Below are 18929 nucleotides of genomic sequence, written 5' to 3' on the forward strand. Positions count from 1 at the left end.
CATTCCGGGCCCTTCGCAAGGTGAAGTGTTTTTTCTTATAGTCATGTTGTTATTTATCCGTGACGTTGGATTCACAGTAAATGGCAATGGAAATCGAGGTCAGTGATCGTATAGCGAGGTAAACCTCCTGTACCAGAAAATTATGTAAAGGGCTTTCATTTGTATAGGAAATGATGATAATATATGGTCGTGGTTTTGATGACAGCAATCAGTGAATAGAATTATTACCTCTCTCTCTCTCTCTCTCTCTCTCTCTCTCTCTCTCTCTCTCTCTCTCTCTCTCTCTCTTTACATACGTGCAGAACATTGTATTATTTATCTCTCTCTGACCCTTAAATCATCCATTAATAGTCATAAATTTAACGCAATTGAGGGACTTGCTATTTTTCGTTTGCTTATTGGGTGTCTCATATCTTGTATTTCTCTGTTATTCCTGTATTTATTTTCTTGTCATTCGTCGTCACAGGTGCCTGTCCTTATTAGCCGAGAGTCGGTCATACTGGAAGGTTTGTCCGTTCCACAAGGAGGTGCGAGGGGAGGTCGTTGCCGCCGTGAAGAAAGGCGCCATCGAATGGTATGCCCAAGCCACTCTGAGGTGAGAGCCCAGCCAAGGAGGAAACCCCCAGATACAACAACCCCCCCCCCCCAACACCCCCTAACCCAAGTTTCTATAAAACTTAATGATTTCTTGAAAATGTCTTACCGGTGATGCAGTTCTGTTGAAGTCAGTTTTGTAAGAAACCGATGAGTTTGAGGGTTTTGAAGATACGTTTTCAACATTTGAAAGTTATTTTCCCTTCTAAGTCACTCATTCGATCGTTTGTCATGTTAATATTTATTTCAAATTGCCAGTTGTTAAATATTTTTGTGGATATGATATAAATTTTATGCGGACTTGTAAAATGACAATGTGTTTTCATAGGCTCCCCATTTCCCCCTTTTGTCCATGTAAATATTCAAGTTCCCGCTGTTGCCCCTTTGTGCTATGTATATATTACCTCCCCCCCCCCTTCCCACTGTAAATAGGCTTGACATCGACGCCCAGCACTGCATCTAGTAATCGTCATAGCTCTGAAAAGAGAACCAGAGACACCCCTCCCCTGTTGTCGTAAAGTATTTATGAGCCTCCTCCCCCATTTTCTGTATATAGAGAATAGCCGTTAAGTTATCTCCGTATAGAATAGACCTACCAGTCCGTGCAATGTCAGACTGGTTATACAATGAATTCATTATCACCCCCTTGTACTGAACGTACCCAGCACATTTGGCTCCTTTTAATTATTTTGAGCTTCCTCTGATGAATGTATATATCACTCCCTCTTCGTGTGTCTGATGTATGAAACAACGAGGCACACATACTGTATATGCTGTCATGTGATGCTCCTTATGGGTTATGCACTATATAGCCGAGTGAAAATTACAGGATGTTGCTTAGGCACAAATCATATGTTCCGTTTTCTATAAAGTTTGCAATAATGAGCCGTATGTTAATCACTTGTAATACAATTTGTCATTCATTATTTTGCGGCCAATATTTTGTTTTCCAGTGGTTTTCTTTTGTTTTGGTTTGTATGGCGATAAGAATACTTTGAGTTTTAGATAAGTCATTCCATTTAATCCAGTAAACGATCTGACGCGTTGCTTACCACTATATCCTGGCTTTGCCAGTGTGTGTTTTAATTGAATGATATTTCCAAATTAACTGATAACTTAAAAAAAATTGAATGATATTTCCAAATTAACTGATAACTTTAAAAAAAAAAAAAAAAAACAAACATGGCCTCTGGAATGGAAAGTATGTGAAATCTTAACACTGTGGAGAATCTTAATTCCCAATAGTAGCAGTTCTGCAGTTGAATTCTTAAGATAGACATGCATATTCCAAGAACCGAAATCATCCTGAAAGATCCAAGATATTACCAGTTTTCATTAAAAGGCTGTTAGTATCCTTACAAAAGCTGGCACTCTTTGTGCAGACATATTCCAACTGCATACTGCTATATGCAGAGTGGAAAATAACCGTCTGCTGATACATCTTCTAACAGCAAAACAAAAAAGAGCAACAATCTGCTCAAGCACGAAGAATTAGAGAAAACGGTGAAAAGCCTACATCTGCACGTCATGTAATTCACTAACCCGGCATATCAGTCAGTCAGAAATCACATTTTAGGTTTCAGATCTACTTTTCGTCCAAATGCTTGATTAACACTCACCGCATAAAGATTTAATTCAAATAATTAATAAAGCCAGGGTGTACTGATGGCACAGCTGTCTTGAGTTTATGAGAATTGAATGGATTTTATGTAATTCAATTAAAATATTCTTGTTGCTACAACATGAAACAAGGAAATGTATTTTATACTCATACATACATACACACACACACACACACACACACACACACACACACACACATATATATATATATATATATATATATATATATATATATATATATATGTATGTATATATACTTATATATATACATAGAATTAACTTACTACTTCAAAAAGTCATATGAACTAAATAATGTATGCCTAAGTATCATCTGACGGTTGTATTCTTTGTATCTGTATCAGAATTAGAATTATACTGTAATTAGATCACACTTAATTCCTGAGGTGATTCTACTCTTTCCATAAGAATCCCCCATGATTCTGGATGTGGTCTATTTTGGAAACAATCAAACAGTCACTTAATGCCACGCTCTAGTAATGAAATTGCTCTGCTACGACGGGACTGTATAGCTGAGCACTTGATGACTTGACACTTAGGTCAGGCACTGTTGCCCTGTAGCATGTAAGCACTTTTATAGTAAATGGTTCGTCGGTCTTGCCTCATTAACAGCTGGTAATGAGTGGTGCGCATTGAGCCATTTATCCTGATTAATCATTCATTAATCATTAGTTTGAATACGCAATAAATCATTTCGTATAATAATCCTCTATCACTGGGTAATTGTGCGTAATTACCTGCGAGCTCAATGTGTTGATAGATCAGCTCAATACCGTTCACATGCCCTGGGCAGGGCCAGCTCTCTCACTGGTTAATTATTTCCTGTAATTTTTTGCTGCAAATCACGAAGGCTGTTTTTGGCAGGCATGATTGATGATTTTTTTTGTGGGGGTGAATTTGGCTCCTAGCTGATAACTGGATTTAGAATTCACTTATATTTCGTGATATCCTATTTTTCCAACTGTAGCCTAGTCTTTAAAAAGATTGGCATTGAAATTTTCAGCTCTTGGTTGCAAAACGATAAAAACAAAAACCTCCTTATATCGAAAGAACTTAAATTGTTGGAGTTGGACAGTTCCTTTGCAAAATCCGTAAAACTGATGGTTTTGACGGTAATATTTAGTTTAGCATAAACCGCGTATTTTTTTTTTTTTAGCCTTTAAAGCTAACCGCTTATTTCTTATTGTAACTATAAATTATTTTTGTGAGATTGCTTTATCAGACTAAGAGCCGTTCTTATAGCATTCCATTATTTATGAATTTATGGAAGATCACCGTCTTGTAGTCTAGCCGCCGATGTCAGTAGACACTGAGTCAGCGTTATGGATCCTTACCATCATACAGGATTTATTTTGAATGAAATTCGGTGTCGCGAGAGTTAACTTTGGAAGCACTTCAACGTTTTCTTGTTCCCTAGGATAACTTTAAAAAATACATCGTTCCTTTAGGTAGCTGACGAATTCACTATTACTGTATGTAACTTTGTCAAGTACACTATTCTTTAGGTTACGGACCAAATGACTATCCTTTAAGGTGACTGACAACATAACTATTTCTTTAGGTAACTGACAGACAGTTTCCTGAAGTAACGTAAACAAGCACAAAAGCATGATGTTTCTTTTCCAGTTAGGAAGTTGAGTGTGTCTCTTGTACTAAAGAGTGATGATGCTGTAGAATCTCTCTTTAATTAAGAACTCATCCTGCTCCGAGAAAGGCTTCCCATCCATGTATTGGTCGTGATGTCTTCTATGTGCGATAGAGTGAGAAATCACTCGATGTTGGCTAATGCAACAAAACTACTGTGCAAGAACTTTAGATATGTCTATTCATGTAGACAATTTATAGCATGGTATGACAGTATTAAACGTAATATTATTAAATCCCGTGTAATTTGGTTGAATTATTTATTTTGCATCAGAGTGGCAGCCGCCTGAAATAACAGTATTTCGCTCGATAATCCTTAGTATGAGACATATGCCATTAAATTGTTCTATACGGGTCCGAAGAAGTTGATTATGATAACTAATGCCACTTCTGTGTTGGTAACTATGCTGTGCATGATGAACATTGCAAATTCTAAAAACGCCGAATGGTTGAGCTCTCTTCTTAGATTATTACACTTGTCCGCTTGTTCAGTTGAACAGTGATCTGCTCTTTCCGAATTGTATCAATGTACTTCGCCTCCTAAGCAACACCATCATCAGCACTTTGCTTTGCAAGGAACTTTACATGGTCTGGAGTCTTGGTCCACTGGTTGAGTCTTTCATTCAGGTGCACAATCATCGCTTTTCTCGCATTTCGTATTTCGTCTTCCTTATGCAAATGGGATTCTTGCTTCCTCGTAAATGAATTGCCTGTGCTAAGCTAATGAGCTTCATCTACCCAGAGTTTCTGGTTTTCAGGTCATTAATTTTACCTATGCACTTAAATATGGTAAATAAGAAAAATAAATAACTAAATTGGACACTAATATTAAAATTACGAGCATTTTATAAGGTTTATTAGTTATTATACTATACATTGACGGCCATCTTGAAAAATGGCGCCATATTTTAGTTTTCGTGTCTAGCACTTTTTCACTCTTTCCTTAAATAGTGACGTAGAAAACATTCAAAGGAAGCTTCATGCTGGAATTATTCTGCTCAGAAGTCACAAGTATCCGCTCCGGTAGTAGTACTCATGAGTTTGATTTGAATAGAGGCATTTGTAAATTAGATAAGTGGTAGTTGTTGGTCTGTGTTGTAGTAACTTAATTTTTCCAATTTTTTTCATTTTTCGTGTTCTGCAAGGGTAGAGCTAGGATACATTGTTTCCCTATGTTTGAAAATGAGTTTAAGGATAATACACTAAAGTGCTTGGTACACCTTAAATGCTGTCTCCAGGTAGCGTTTTAAGAAAATTTGCCAGCAATGAACATTCCAGTATGGCTGTCATTTTTGGAAGAGATCCATCAGTGCAAGGTAACACAACAATAAACTATATATATTGTTCTTATTTTTACATCTTCGTGTCATGGTGGCGCATACTTTAGTGCGTAGGCTGCTTCAATGGCCCAACAAAAGAATGTTCAACCCACAGGCCACCTGGAAGCTCCAAAAGATATTACAAGGCCACCTCAGTCAGGCTAAAAGTTGAGGTTGAAATGATTGTTGTGTGTGTATGCATGTGTCCGTGTCCGTGTCTATCTGTCTGTGTCTGCGTCCGAGGGAGTGTGTAATGGACAACCAAAGTTATGAACAGGCAGTTTGATTTTTCATGTTTCTGCACCCACTTTTTAAATTTTTATATGTATGTGATTTGCCCTTATATGTTTCCTTTGATATGCTTCATTATCATTCTTTGTAAAAGAATTCATTGTAAAATTCTTTGATCTGTTGTTTGACGATGAATTTTTTGTAATGTTTTACATCATCATGTGTTTACGTAGAGCATAACAAATTGAATTTTTCCTCATTTTTTGTGTGGTGGGCGCCAAATGTTTCCCAATTGCTGTTCGCGTGTTCGAACTCCTGTGTTTTTCAGTGTCTTTTTTTGTGAATGTGTTTTTCTTCTGAGTTTGCTTTCATGTCCGATATAAAAAAAAAGTCTGAATAGGATTTTTCAATGAAAAACGTTATTTCTTTTCATGATGATCTGACAGCAATTCTTCTGGACGATTTTTAATTGTGTTGTTTCAGAATATATTTTTACCAATTTCCAGGTTCATCGGGAAAGGTGGAAGTTTGATGTCTGTCTGAAAAAGCAGATAACGAACTCTGCTACGTGTGCCGGAAATTATTTTCTCATGTATTTTTATGATTTTATAATATGAATCCCTTTGATTGTATCAGATTTGATTGGTAGTATCGCATTGTAAGGGAGTCGCAAATATTAATATAAAAACATGGAAACAAATATGATGTTATTGACACGTTAACTATTTATATTGGAAAATGAAATTCAGTCCGGATGTCAATATTACGAAACATTATTACTGTTTCCATTACTGTTTATGATCCCAGTTTTCATGGAGAGATGACAGCATTTTCAGGCTCTTTGATGTCGTCTGTGGCGGCGCTGTGTTTCCGATGTCCACAGTGTCGGTCCCGGCGGTTTCGTCGTTTGGTTGGCCTTGCGTTCTTCGTTTCAGTCTCTCTCTCTTTTGCTTGGGTGTGTGCTTCGTTATGTGTGCCCGTGTATTTATTGGTTTGAAGAACTTACGATTGAACATGGACTCAAATTATTCATGCGCACAGACATACACACACACATCTTATATATATATATATACTGTATATATATGTATATATACATATACATACATATATACAGTATATGTGTATGTATAAATATGTATATATATAAATATATCTATATACATATATATATATACAATAGATATGTGTATTATACTGTATATGTACATATATGTTTATTTATATTTATATATATACATACATATATATGTGTGTGTGTGTGTGTGCGGTAACAAAATTGGACAGGATCAAAAATGAAATAGTAAGAGGACCTACTAAAGTCGTAGAACTCTCAAAGAAGGCCGAGAAAAGAAGACTGCAGTGGCATAGCCATGTGATGAGGATAGATGAGACATATTTAGGGAGGAGAGTGATGCAGATGGAGGTGCCTGGTGGGAGAGCGAGCGAAGCGAAGGTGGATGGATGTAGTTAAAGAAGATCTGAGAGACAAACAATTGTCAGAGGACAAGTGTTTGACTGAGTCAGGTGGAGGAAAGTTGTCAGAAAGACCCCACATAGAATTTGGAAAGACAGAGAAATATATATATATACATATATATATATATATATATATATATATATATATATATATATATATATATAATTAATATATATATATATATATATATATATATGTGTGTATATATATATATATATATATATATATATATATATATATATATATATATATATATATGTGTGTGTGTGTGTGTATATATATATATATATATATATATATATATATATATATATATATATATATATATATATATATATATATATATAATATAGTGCTGTTGCATTCGTGACATATATTATTTTCGAACACGTGTCTCCAATTTGCTATACTTCAAAGCACAAAGTTTTGGGATCAGAGAGAGAAGTCATTACTTCGGTGTCCCATTTATTTTCTTGTATCGACAGCAGTGTCTGCCATTGCTTGAAGGCCTTCATCAAGGAAATGCTAAGTTTGCCGGGAGGGACCGTTTTCGTTGTTTCAGATTAATGCAACATGGCATTTCGAGTGGCTGTTACTCCTCAGCTCAGCCTGTAAGTGAAGTTTCAAAGCAGTGGGAGAGGAGATGAAACGTGGTCAGTGGGACAGAAAATATGCAGGCAGGATTGAAGCCCCTTTGAACTTGACGGTATCCATCGCTAAGAGAAAAATGTTTGTAGAAGAGAGTTCTGATAACCAAGGAAGGAAAGGGAAAAACCCTACCAAAAGAAAAATCCTTTGGAGAAATGGAAGGCCCAGTAGACAAAGGAAACATTATCCTTATGAGAAATGGTAGAAACTTATGAAGTTACATCATCAGAGCTCAGAATTCAAGTAAAAGCAGAAGACATAGGAGAGGTAGTCTTAGTTTCGGCCATGAGTGAAAGATGACCGAAAAAGGTTGGACGGAAATGAAGTTACTACCAACCCCCCCATATCTAAGTACCAGCCTAAGTACGAGATAGAGAATAGCCGATATTTCCGGTTGAATTAGAAGATGGCCAGACAGGGAGAACGGAAAATGGTTTCAGTGGGAGAGAAAGAGCGACCATTAGTTTAAAGGAATAGAATCGCCACAAGTGTTCATTACCAAGGGGACGTGAATTAAGAGGAAGGAGATTGGTGGAGTGGGCGAATTCCTTAACGGGTCTTGTAGGTATCATTCTTCTGAATGTGCTGCTGCTTCAGAATTTCTCCTGATTTCCTTGTTATATAATCAAGCATTTCGAAAATAATAATTAATGATTAAATTTTCTAACTTACTGCAGCGGCTTTAACAATAGTAAGTATTTGAAATAATGCAACGTTCATAAAATAAAAGAACTTGTATGAGTTTAGTAGTGTGCGTATACTAGTGAATGAGATTAATATAGTTTACTGCAGCTGCTGAGTTCGCATAGGTAACAGAAGGAAATGTTTGACCAGTATGGAGCCTGGATACCGATTCCAGGAATAACAGCGGAAGGAGTTCAAAAATTTAACCCCAATGAAGAGATCTAAACTGATAGGCAGAAGGCACACCTTCAAAGGCCGGAGGAACACTTTTAGAAGCAAGAGAAATGCTGTACAGGTGGGAGAAATAAAACGAAAAACAAATAAGAATACTCGTGAAAAGGGAGAAATACCGAGACGAAGGTAGCATAGCTTTGGAGGCGGGAGAAGCAGCTCAAGAGGGAGAGGAAAATTTCAAGAAGCGCGGAGTAAGGTGAACACAAACTATTTTCAAGTACGGGAGACGCAGTTGGATGGGAAGGAGAAAGGGATTGAGAAGTCGGGTAAATAGCATGGAAAGAAGAAATATTTTGAGGGGGATAGGTTGAGGCAGAAGTAGCTATGAAGGTAGGAGAAAGGGCTAAAAGACAGAGAGAGAGAGAAAGAGAAGTCCGAAACAGAATATAGTGATTCCTTCAGGGGAAGGACGTACGTTAAGACACAGAAGAAGTAACCTGAGAGGCAGAATAGTAGCTTAACTGCCAAGACAAGTAACTTTGTTAGAAAAAGCTGTAGCCTGGCGACAAGCAACCAGACGTTGATGAATTATACACAAACCCTGGGCGTCTAATGTAAACGACAATGGTTCACAATTGGACCTAGGTGGCGTGAGCAGGTTAAGTAGCATGTTAGAGGTTATAATTACTCTTTGTCGGCATGAACAGCTTTAGGGCAGGAGTGGTGTCTGCGAGGAAAAGGAAAAATATCTAGAAGACAGGATAAAGCCGCGTCTGATGGAATGTCTGAGGAGCAGGAAGTCATTACAAGATCAATATAAAAATTGAAAATTTAGTGGAATAAGCTGTTAATGTTATCGAAGTCATTTTAACTGGTAATAGATATACAATGTTTCTTATATCCTAGGCAGACTAGCAGAGCCACCTGAGTCATTCAGCGAATTCAAAGCTGACTACATAACATTTGTCTGTCTCGTTCAAAAGGCTTGTCCGTTCCAGTAACTACCAGCAATTACTGAAGTATTGTTTTATAGGGAAACTTCATCGCACGCCACGTTGGACAGAATTATCACTCGTGGTCGATAGAGTAGAACTGGTGCAGTGGGCTGGAAGGTTCAACGTCCTGCTCGTGAGCACTGTGTAGGTGTGTGTATAGTAAATAGCATTGTGGAAGTTTTCTGCGTAGGGGTTCATCCACTGTTCATTAGTTATTATAGAGCATAATTGGGCAATGCAGGATGATGGCAATAATATATATATATATATATATATATATATATATATATATATATATATATATATATATATATATATATATATATATATATATATTATATATATATATATATATATATATATATATATATATATATATATATATATATATATAAGTGAGCACACTAGAAGGTGTCTTTTAGAGTAAGATTGCTAGCCTCATGCCCTGTTGAAACGTGGTACTTACCCGTCACTGTCGGCTAAACTACTTGGTAGTTTGGTCGTAATTCAATACTTATGCCAACAGAGGTACAGTGGAATTGAAAGTGCCCAAACTGTTCTTTCTTATTCAAGATTCGAACTCAGAGGCTTTTTGTTAGTCAGATGAGATTTCTAACCACGAAAATAAGTTTATATGTATCCATATATATATATAGTGTACATGAACAACTTTTTTTTTATAGATTTCTTCCTGGTATTATTGCACTCCCGGCTGGTATGCAAATTTCCAGGTAATCAGTTTACGTTTAGATCGTATGCTGATATCCAGAGAGGCATATGAAAATGGTTAACTACTGTGGAAACCATGACCAAACCAATGTCAAGGGAACCATCACTTAAAGCATACCTACAGTTCGAACATTGGAATTCCCTCACGTAAGATGTAGATACTAGTCTAAAGCCCTGAATTAGGTTGTTTTTGTAAGCGTAGACCGTACATTTCTTGAAGTTTTTAATAATGGTAATATAGTCGGTTGTTATTATTTATAGTTACGTATTCACGCTTTTATGGTACCAGCCGAATGCCGTCAACATAAGCCATACTTCTTTAGAATCGAATGCCCCTACGGACAAAAGAAAACTGTAGTAAAATTTGATATTGATGAGAATAGCAAGAAAATATAAGCATAAATAAATCACACGTTTTCTATCGAGTGATCCGTGACATTTAATTCAAGTAAAGGGTGAAAAGTCTAGGATACGATCTTCTGATAAAAAACTGTCTTCAAACTTTCCTAAAGAAATAAAGATACAGCGAACGATATCCCAGTTGAAGTCTTCAATTTTAATATTAGGAATGCCTTCAGGTTATTGGTGACACTGTCGTAAAAGATTATGTCTGATATCTAGCGTTGTATTACGGAAGCCGCAACAGATTATTGTAGAGAATTTTTTTTAAGTATATACATGGTTGAGTAAGTGGGAGGCCTCAGGCACAAGGAAAATGGACGGCAGCATCATAGCGACGAACGCTCGTCTCATCTCCAGTTACAAATCGTTGCTTAAATTTCCCCAAGTGCCGATGCATCACTGTGTTCTATTTAAGGAGTTATTGTTCACGGTATTAAACAAACACCCACTTTGCTTGCTTCTAGTCAAATATCCGAGAAGCACAAATTCCCGGGTTATCTACTACTAAACCCGTCTTTCACGTCAGGTTTCGACGAGGAAGATGGACTTCATTGAACAGTATCTTACTCCTAGGTTGTCTGTTATACAATATGAAAGATTTCACAGAAATATAAGGGTGCGTTCACACTACAGTAAAACAAAACAAAAAAAGACATCAGAAATTTGGAGCATAACAGGTTGAAAACAAGTCAATGACCGTAAACGGAGAAGAGTCGCAGACGCGCACTTGACCTGTTTGTGATGCGTGTGATTTGTTCGTGATAAGTCCCCGATGTGTGTTTATGAAGTGTCTTACTGCAGTGTCGAAGCACCTAAGCAATTCCAGAGTGTTCACTGCCTGACGCACCCTACCTGCCCTAATCATCCATCACAATTTGCTGCTTAGCCTTATTGTGTTCAGCATTGATTGACATCGAGGCCGGCTAGTCATTGGGTGGTCTGTGAGAGATATCTTGCCTTGATGGAATTGTATACTCCGCTTCAAAAATATGGGAAAAGACTTGTCAAGATACAAGTTCACCATTTGACTAGGAACCTCTGCTGGTATCTATTCACTAGTGTCAGAAACTCTTTGGAAGCAAAGAGCTTGATTTTGACGCATTTATGTCTCAGAATGACCTAGGTATAATGTAGTAGAAACCTGCAAAAATACAACAGAGTACTGAAACTGACAGTATTGTTCACAGGAAAATAGAGTTAAAATCATAAAAGGCAAAAAACCTCTAGGATTGTCGCTCCAGAATTCGGCTCAGGACCTTTGGATGACGTCTATAAAAGTATGTATGTGTATGTATGTATAGGTATGTGTATATATATATATATATATATATATATATATATATATATATATATATATATATATATATATATATATAATATACATATATAAATATATATATATATATATATATATATATATATATATATGTATATGTATATGTATAGTATAGATATGTATGTGTGTGTTTGTGTGTGTGTGTGTGTGTGTGTGTGTGTGAGAGAGAGAGAGAGAGTTTGAATGTACATGTGTGTTGTTCTTATTTGCAGATATTCATGTGTACTTGTATATAAAACAAATATGTTTGTAATGTGGTGATTCATAGAAATATTTTTTTTTATCATTATCTGTTTTGACAGATATGAAATATAAATAATCTCATACAAGCATTAGAGAAGAATTACCTTTTACTAACAAAAAGGTAAATCTTTAATGCAACAACTACCGTACGTATATAAGCTTGCTAAGATTATTTGATAAGGGACATCAAAGTCTCACGAAAATATGACGTTAGATGACAGAAGAGTCAATGGGAAAAGGTCCGTGGCTTTAGCAAGCAAACGACGTGTACAGTATGTGTGTATTACTTAATGTTCAGTGTAAAAGGAAAAAACATTTTATGGTGGTCGGATCTTTGAAATTGCTCTGATAAAATTCCCAGCCATAGGGAGAGTGGCATGTGGAGACTTGCATCCAGCTCATATAAATTGCACATTGGACTTGTCACTGAGTTTTCGAAGACTTTGACTGGACACGAAATATTTTTTGAATTTTTGAGATTGATTTGTTAGGCCTTACTGTACAATAAGACATGTATCGGGAGTACTCAGTATTTTGAGGCAGAAGCATTATGTAGCATTTCATCATAATTCCTTATTAAGTAAACTAAAAAGGAATTATATGCTGACGGAATAACTGCCAAGTGTTTCAAACCACCTAGATGCATATGACAGGCTGGATTTATGGTATCCTCAACACAGGGGTGAAGATAGCAATCACAGATTCACACACAACAAAATTATCTCGCCCAACACGATTAGAGATGCATCGCAATTCTTTTGAAAAGGGACACACACATGTGCAGTTACTATGATAGTAATCTTTGAAAAACCTGACTCCCCTCACTGGCCTTTATGGATGGTATGCTCTTATTCACAAACTCCTTCACTACACTTTGAGACTTCGTAGAGGTTTAATGCATGAGGCTTGCATGTCCATTTAGCGCTACATATCACACTAAGCAACTTTTAGCTACCAGTTTGCCTGGCTTCCAAGTTTTGCTGACTGGCTTGTGCTCAGTGTAACGACAACCTTTAATTCCTTCATCCTTTCAAATATTCCAGGTTTCTCCTTATGAAATGCATTGTCGTGCTATACTCAATATCTGTATGTACTATGTTAACTAACTTACCTTAATATATTTAACAATTGCTGTGCTTGTCTAATGTTTTTTCCTTACTTTTTCATATGTGGGATACTCTGCAGCTGAGGAGGGTTAATGGAATGCAATGCAGATTTGATGTGCTGCTTTGCTGGAGACTGCTCTCTCTCTCTCTCTCTCTCTCTCTCTCTCTCTCTCTCTCTCTCTCTCTCTCTCTCTCTCTCTCTCTCTCCATTTCTTATTGTTAAAATGTGTTTTTAAATCTCCCGAAATCGTCGTTTCAGTTGACTATGAGTAGTTCTTTTTCAATTTTTGTCTTTTGGTGTCTTTTCATGTCTCCCGTTTTTTATTTTCTCAAGATTTCAGTCAGTGTTTTCATTCAATAGCATGTAAGCGTTTGTTTATATATGTACATACTTTTATATATATATATATATATATATATATATATATATATATATATATATATATATATATATATATATATATATATATATAATTTATACGAATATCCGTGTTTTATTTTTCTCAAACTCAAAATGTCTTCTAATATCTGAATTCCTCTTACTTAAATCTCGGTTCATCTCTAGTTATTGACTGACATATTATTTTGCAAATTTTCTTGCTACCTTACTGTGCTGGTGTAACAGATTTTGTTACAAACATAATTTCAGCAGTTCACTGTGAAGGCATTATCGTTCTTGGCAGCAGTAAGGCCAATTTTGCGCAGGAGGGTCATGCCACCTTCTGCTGTTGAACTTGAGCTAAAACTTTCCTTGAAATGGTTACGCATCATTTCTGTAGGTCACCCGATGGTCTCGCAAACAGTGTGAACGGCCGGCTGTCGACATAGTAAATCTTCAACAAGAGAGCTCTGGTCGCCTTTTTCCTCTTGCTTTTTCTCTCTTTTACTCTCAACCGCTACCTTAGAGTTGCTTTGTTCTCTAGTAATGACTTTGGTCACGAAAGGGAACTGCTCTTATTTTTCTAGGTTACATTCAACAGCAAAACAAAAGTTCATTTTTTGTGGGCCAGAGTGCAGTTTTCATCTTACATTTGGGTCAGTCTCTGTCTGTCTGTCACAGTTAAGGCGCAGAGACTGGATGGCCATCAAACAGGAAATTGCTCTGTTATTGTTGCTATTCAGTTGACCATAAGGGTGATTCAGCTTTCATAAGTTATTGCGACAGTCCCTCTGTTCATGTTTTGCTTGTGTGAGTGAGTCTAAGAATTTGAACCTTCGGCACCCTCCTTACGGCCCTTTATCATATTCTTTCATTCTTTTTTCATCCGCTTTTCATTATTGACGTTCTTTTATTTTCTTTATTCTGATCCCTCTGTTTTGTAGATGAGCTACAACTTAATAATGTTGATTCACTCCTGTAATAAGTCTCTCTCTCTCTCTCTCTCTCTCTCTCTCTCTCTCTCTCTCTCTCTCTCCATTTCCTTTATGTAATTGCGTTCCCTTTGTTTCCTCCCTGTCTTGAAACCCTGTTTCTTCCTCCCTACCTAATCAACATAATTGATTTTCTTTTTCTTTTTGTCACTGTTTACTGTTCATATTCTTAGATCTCTGTCACCACGTCAGTTAAAATGTATCTGCTCTCTCTCTCTCTCTCTCTCTCTCTCTCTCTCTCTCTCTCTCTCTCTCTTGTTACGAGTATACATGCTACGCATACTGAGTTGATTCTCAGGATTTTAGTTTTGTGCCCTTACAATTTCCTCTTAGCTACAGTTTATTTTCGTCCGCTTTATGTTTGATTTTGGTTCTGACATCACCTCTCTCTCTCTCTCTCTCTCTCTCTCTCTCTCTCTCTCTCTCTCTCTCTCTCTCTCTCTCTCTCTGTATATATATATATATATATATATATATATATATATATATATATATATATATATATATATATACACGTATACATGCGTTATAAATTGAAAACTATTGGTTTTCCACTTCCCACGGTTGATAGTTCTCTTTTCAGAAGAATTATGTTGGTTTTTTCCTTGAGAGTTTTATCTCCCAAATTTGTTTCTCTTAAGCAGCTTAGATGCCTTTCTAAGCCGGATTCATCTGTGCGCGTTATGTGATCCTTTTGGTCCTCTGAAAAGCCCAGCGTTAGACCTACATCATCCTGGGAGAGTGTCAAAATCGCATGAATATGTATATTTATAATTATGTTTTGTTTCCATCTACATGTTTTCTACTTTGTCACTTATGTTGCATTTGTATTTCCCGTTTGGACGCTGTCAATATCCGCTTCATTTTTCTTCTACCATATTCATCAAACATAGAGTTGCATTTCCTTTGTCTGTCCCTCTTCCGGTAGATTTCTTTAAACATTCACTTTCCTTTTCTCCATTCTCTTCACCCCTTGCTATTTTTTTTCTGACGTTACTCTGTCCCCTTTTTCCATTCTCTTATAAACATGAATATACTGTGTATATATATATATATATATATATATATATATATATATATATATATATATATATATATATATATATATATACGAGATCATGTATATATATATATATATATATATATATATATATATATATATATATATATATATCATGTATATATACATTTACCCCGTCCTTGTTGGCCGAGTCGGTTGAGCTTCAGACTTTCATTCGATGGGCCGGAGTTCAATTCCCGCGGCCGGCTGATGAAGAGTTAGAGGAATTTATTTCTGGTGATAGAAATTCATTTCTCGCTATAATGTGGTTCGGATTCCACAATAAGCTGTAGGTCCCGTTGCTAAGTAACCAGTTGGTTCTTAGCCACGTAAAATAGGTCTAATCCTTCGGGCCAGCCCTAGGAGAGCTGTTAATCAGCTCAGTGGTCTGGTAAAACTAAGGTATACTTTTTAACCCTGTCCCTGTAAAACGTATAATTTACTGGTCTACACCAATTCCTTGCGCTGAGTTTCTTTCTTGTGCTTATTTCTTTGCTAGATGCTGATTTTTAAAATAATTTCTTCTGATGATTATTTCTTTTATTATCACTATTTTTTGCTGCTGCTGCTTTTTATATTCTCTTTGAATTATGCATTATTTTTAGTTTTTGTGGTTTTTTGGGGTAAAAGAAATGGACTGTACTGACAGATGCATATGCCTGAGAACGACAGAAAACGACAGTTGTCGACCCTCTCTAAGGTCCTTTAGCAAGGGAAGTGGACCTTAGGCAATGCCAAGAGCTCGTGTCAATTTCCTTCCTTTCCAGACATATACCCTTTACGTACAGTATCTCAGCAATATCAAATTTTAAGCATGACACAACACAAAAGATTGTTTTAATTCTCGTATGGCTAAGTTCTGTTTTCATGGTTTTCAAATTTATTGCTTGCATTGTATCGTGGACGAGTGGGCCCATCTTGTTTTGATTTAATCTTAACAGATTGATTTTACTCCTTCCCATCTCTGGCTCCTTCGTCCATTTGTCTTTACTTCAGCTTTATAAATTACTCTGCTTTTTATTTACAAATCAATCGATTTGTTCCTGTGGTTTTTCTTTTCAGTCTTACATATTACAGTTTTGTTCTTTATTTTTTTGATGCTTAAAATTACTACATCTGCCAGATTTCCTTCCTTTGAAATTGCTTTTCTGAGAAAGTACTTTCCTTGAAAATTCTCTCTCTCTCTCTCTCTCTCTCTCTCTCTCTCTCTCTCTCTCTCTCTCTCTCTCTCTCTCTCTCTCTAAGCAGTGTGGGCAAACACTAATGGTAATGCCAACAGTGGTGCTTTGTTTTTTGTATTCAGTACTCATTGATCAAGCATGACGGTAGAATATATATACATACACATATACAATATATATGTATATATACATATATATATATATATATATATATATATATATATATATATATATATATATATATATATATATATATATATATATATATATATATATATATATATATATATATATATATATAATCGACGTCCATTTCCGCTCCCTTCCTCTCTCCTCCATGGCTTGGCTTCTCGTATGTATGCATATGTGAGTATATATATTTATATAATGATGATTATTTCTTTTTAAATCAATGTTATTTCTTCCATTTCATGTTGCTTGATATAGTGTGAAAACCTTTTCTCATATATATATATTATATCTTAAATACACTATAAATGTAATTTGGAAATTTCTCAATTATATATCTAGCCTTTTATTCTGTACATTGCAAATACAATGTAATAAGCATGGATATTGTAACATTAATCAGCATCTCTACTGTACTCGAGAATACAATTACTTAGGAGTAACATAATGCAAATTCTTTTGTCCACGCACCTGTAACCTTTCAGGTAAGGAAAGCGAACTTGCTAGAAACATGTCTTGTGTAATCATTAAGCATCCTTCGAGTCGTTCATCCCCAGAATTGTCTGCTTTGTTGGTTACTGTAGCCTCTAAATATCTTTCGTAATATCCTGCCACACTAATACATTTAGAATGTAGTACTTTGAAGACGCTGTTCCCTGGGGAAATTCCCTGTCGCTGCCAGCTGGTCAAGTGTGGGACGGGGACACTGAACTCCAAACTTTTCGAGCTGACAGCTAAAATATGTGCCTTTGTACTGTAAGTAGCCTCCTTGATGAGCGGACGAGTCTGTTGCGCTGTGAGGTAAATTTATCGTCTAGAGAAATGTAACGTGAGCTGGAGTAGAAAATTAAAAGTAAGAGGTATAGAATGGAATGTGTGTAAACAAATAAAATGATTGAAAAGAGGGATTTTAAACGAATGAAATATGTTGACTAGAATACCGCTTGCTCTCAAAATGCCAAATAAAATGTCCATAACAAATATGTTGTTAATCATTGGTGTGTGATGTTCCCATTACTTCTCTTTGGTAAGTTGTAGTTAGGTTATTGTATTGTTGTATGTTGGTAAATTCATGTACCAAGTACGTTGAACTTGTCTGTTGTAATGAATAAATTAAAATTGGTTGTACATGATAGTAAAATAGTTGTGAAAGTTTTAACTCTGGTGAAAATAGTGATGTAGATTATGATGTCAGTATTATGTGTGAATTGATGTCGGTAGAAATTGCTGTAAGTAAATACAAATAGAGTAAGAAATATCTAAAACAGTGACTAATAAACTCATTTTAATTTTGTGAATAACACTGGATTCACAAATGGGGTATTCAAATGAAGTAAAACTTGGTCAGTAATTCTACTATGGAAACGTTTCACATGAAATAAAACAAATTCGAACTAAATCTACTATAATTCGTGACTGATTAAATGCGTGGAACAGGCTTTAACCTCATTGCAAATTTATTTCTAATATGTATTCACATGTACGTATTGCTCTGTGTGAGGTCTGATGAAACTATTTCATTTATCCTTGTGACTGAACTATGTTGTGATATTCACTATGGTTTGACAGCAATGTAAATGTTAATTGTCTGTGTATTTCTGTGCTTCAACTGAACATATTTTGCGGAAGGAATTTATTGACTGTGTACTATTATATGAATATTTATATGTACAGTACTGACATCATGATTTCCTAAAAGAAGCATTTCTACAAGGATTTGTAGCCTTAGATAACTGCAGTAATATGTCAGAGGTTATTTGCTGGCGGATATAATACACAATAAAAATTTGTGATTAACTTAACCAAATACGATAGGCTCGGTTAGGCTTAGGTCTGCTTGTACAATATCATCGAAACGGGTGTAACTAGAACCATTTTTTCTTTTTATCAAAAGTTCTGCTA

At 35.8% G+C, this 18929-nt stretch overlaps 1 protein-coding gene across 1 annotated transcript in view; it reads left to right on the forward strand.

The window, feature by feature from the left end:
• Positions 1 to 18929, forward strand: part of LOC136837582 (BAI1-associated protein 3-like) — a 571736-nt gene that overhangs the window by 443237 nt on the left and 109570 nt on the right. Inside the window, exon 15 of the mRNA XM_067102461.1 lies at positions 467 to 595. Within this exon, the coding sequence (XP_066958562.1) occupies positions 467 to 595 (129 nt within the window). The remainder of the gene's footprint in view (positions 1 to 466; positions 596 to 18929) is intronic.

This window comes from Macrobrachium rosenbergii, chromosome 4 (genome assembly GCF_040412425.1).
Source record: "Macrobrachium rosenbergii isolate ZJJX-2024 chromosome 4, ASM4041242v1, whole genome shotgun sequence".
Classification (NCBI taxonomy): domain Eukaryota; kingdom Metazoa; phylum Arthropoda; class Malacostraca; order Decapoda; family Palaemonidae; genus Macrobrachium; species Macrobrachium rosenbergii.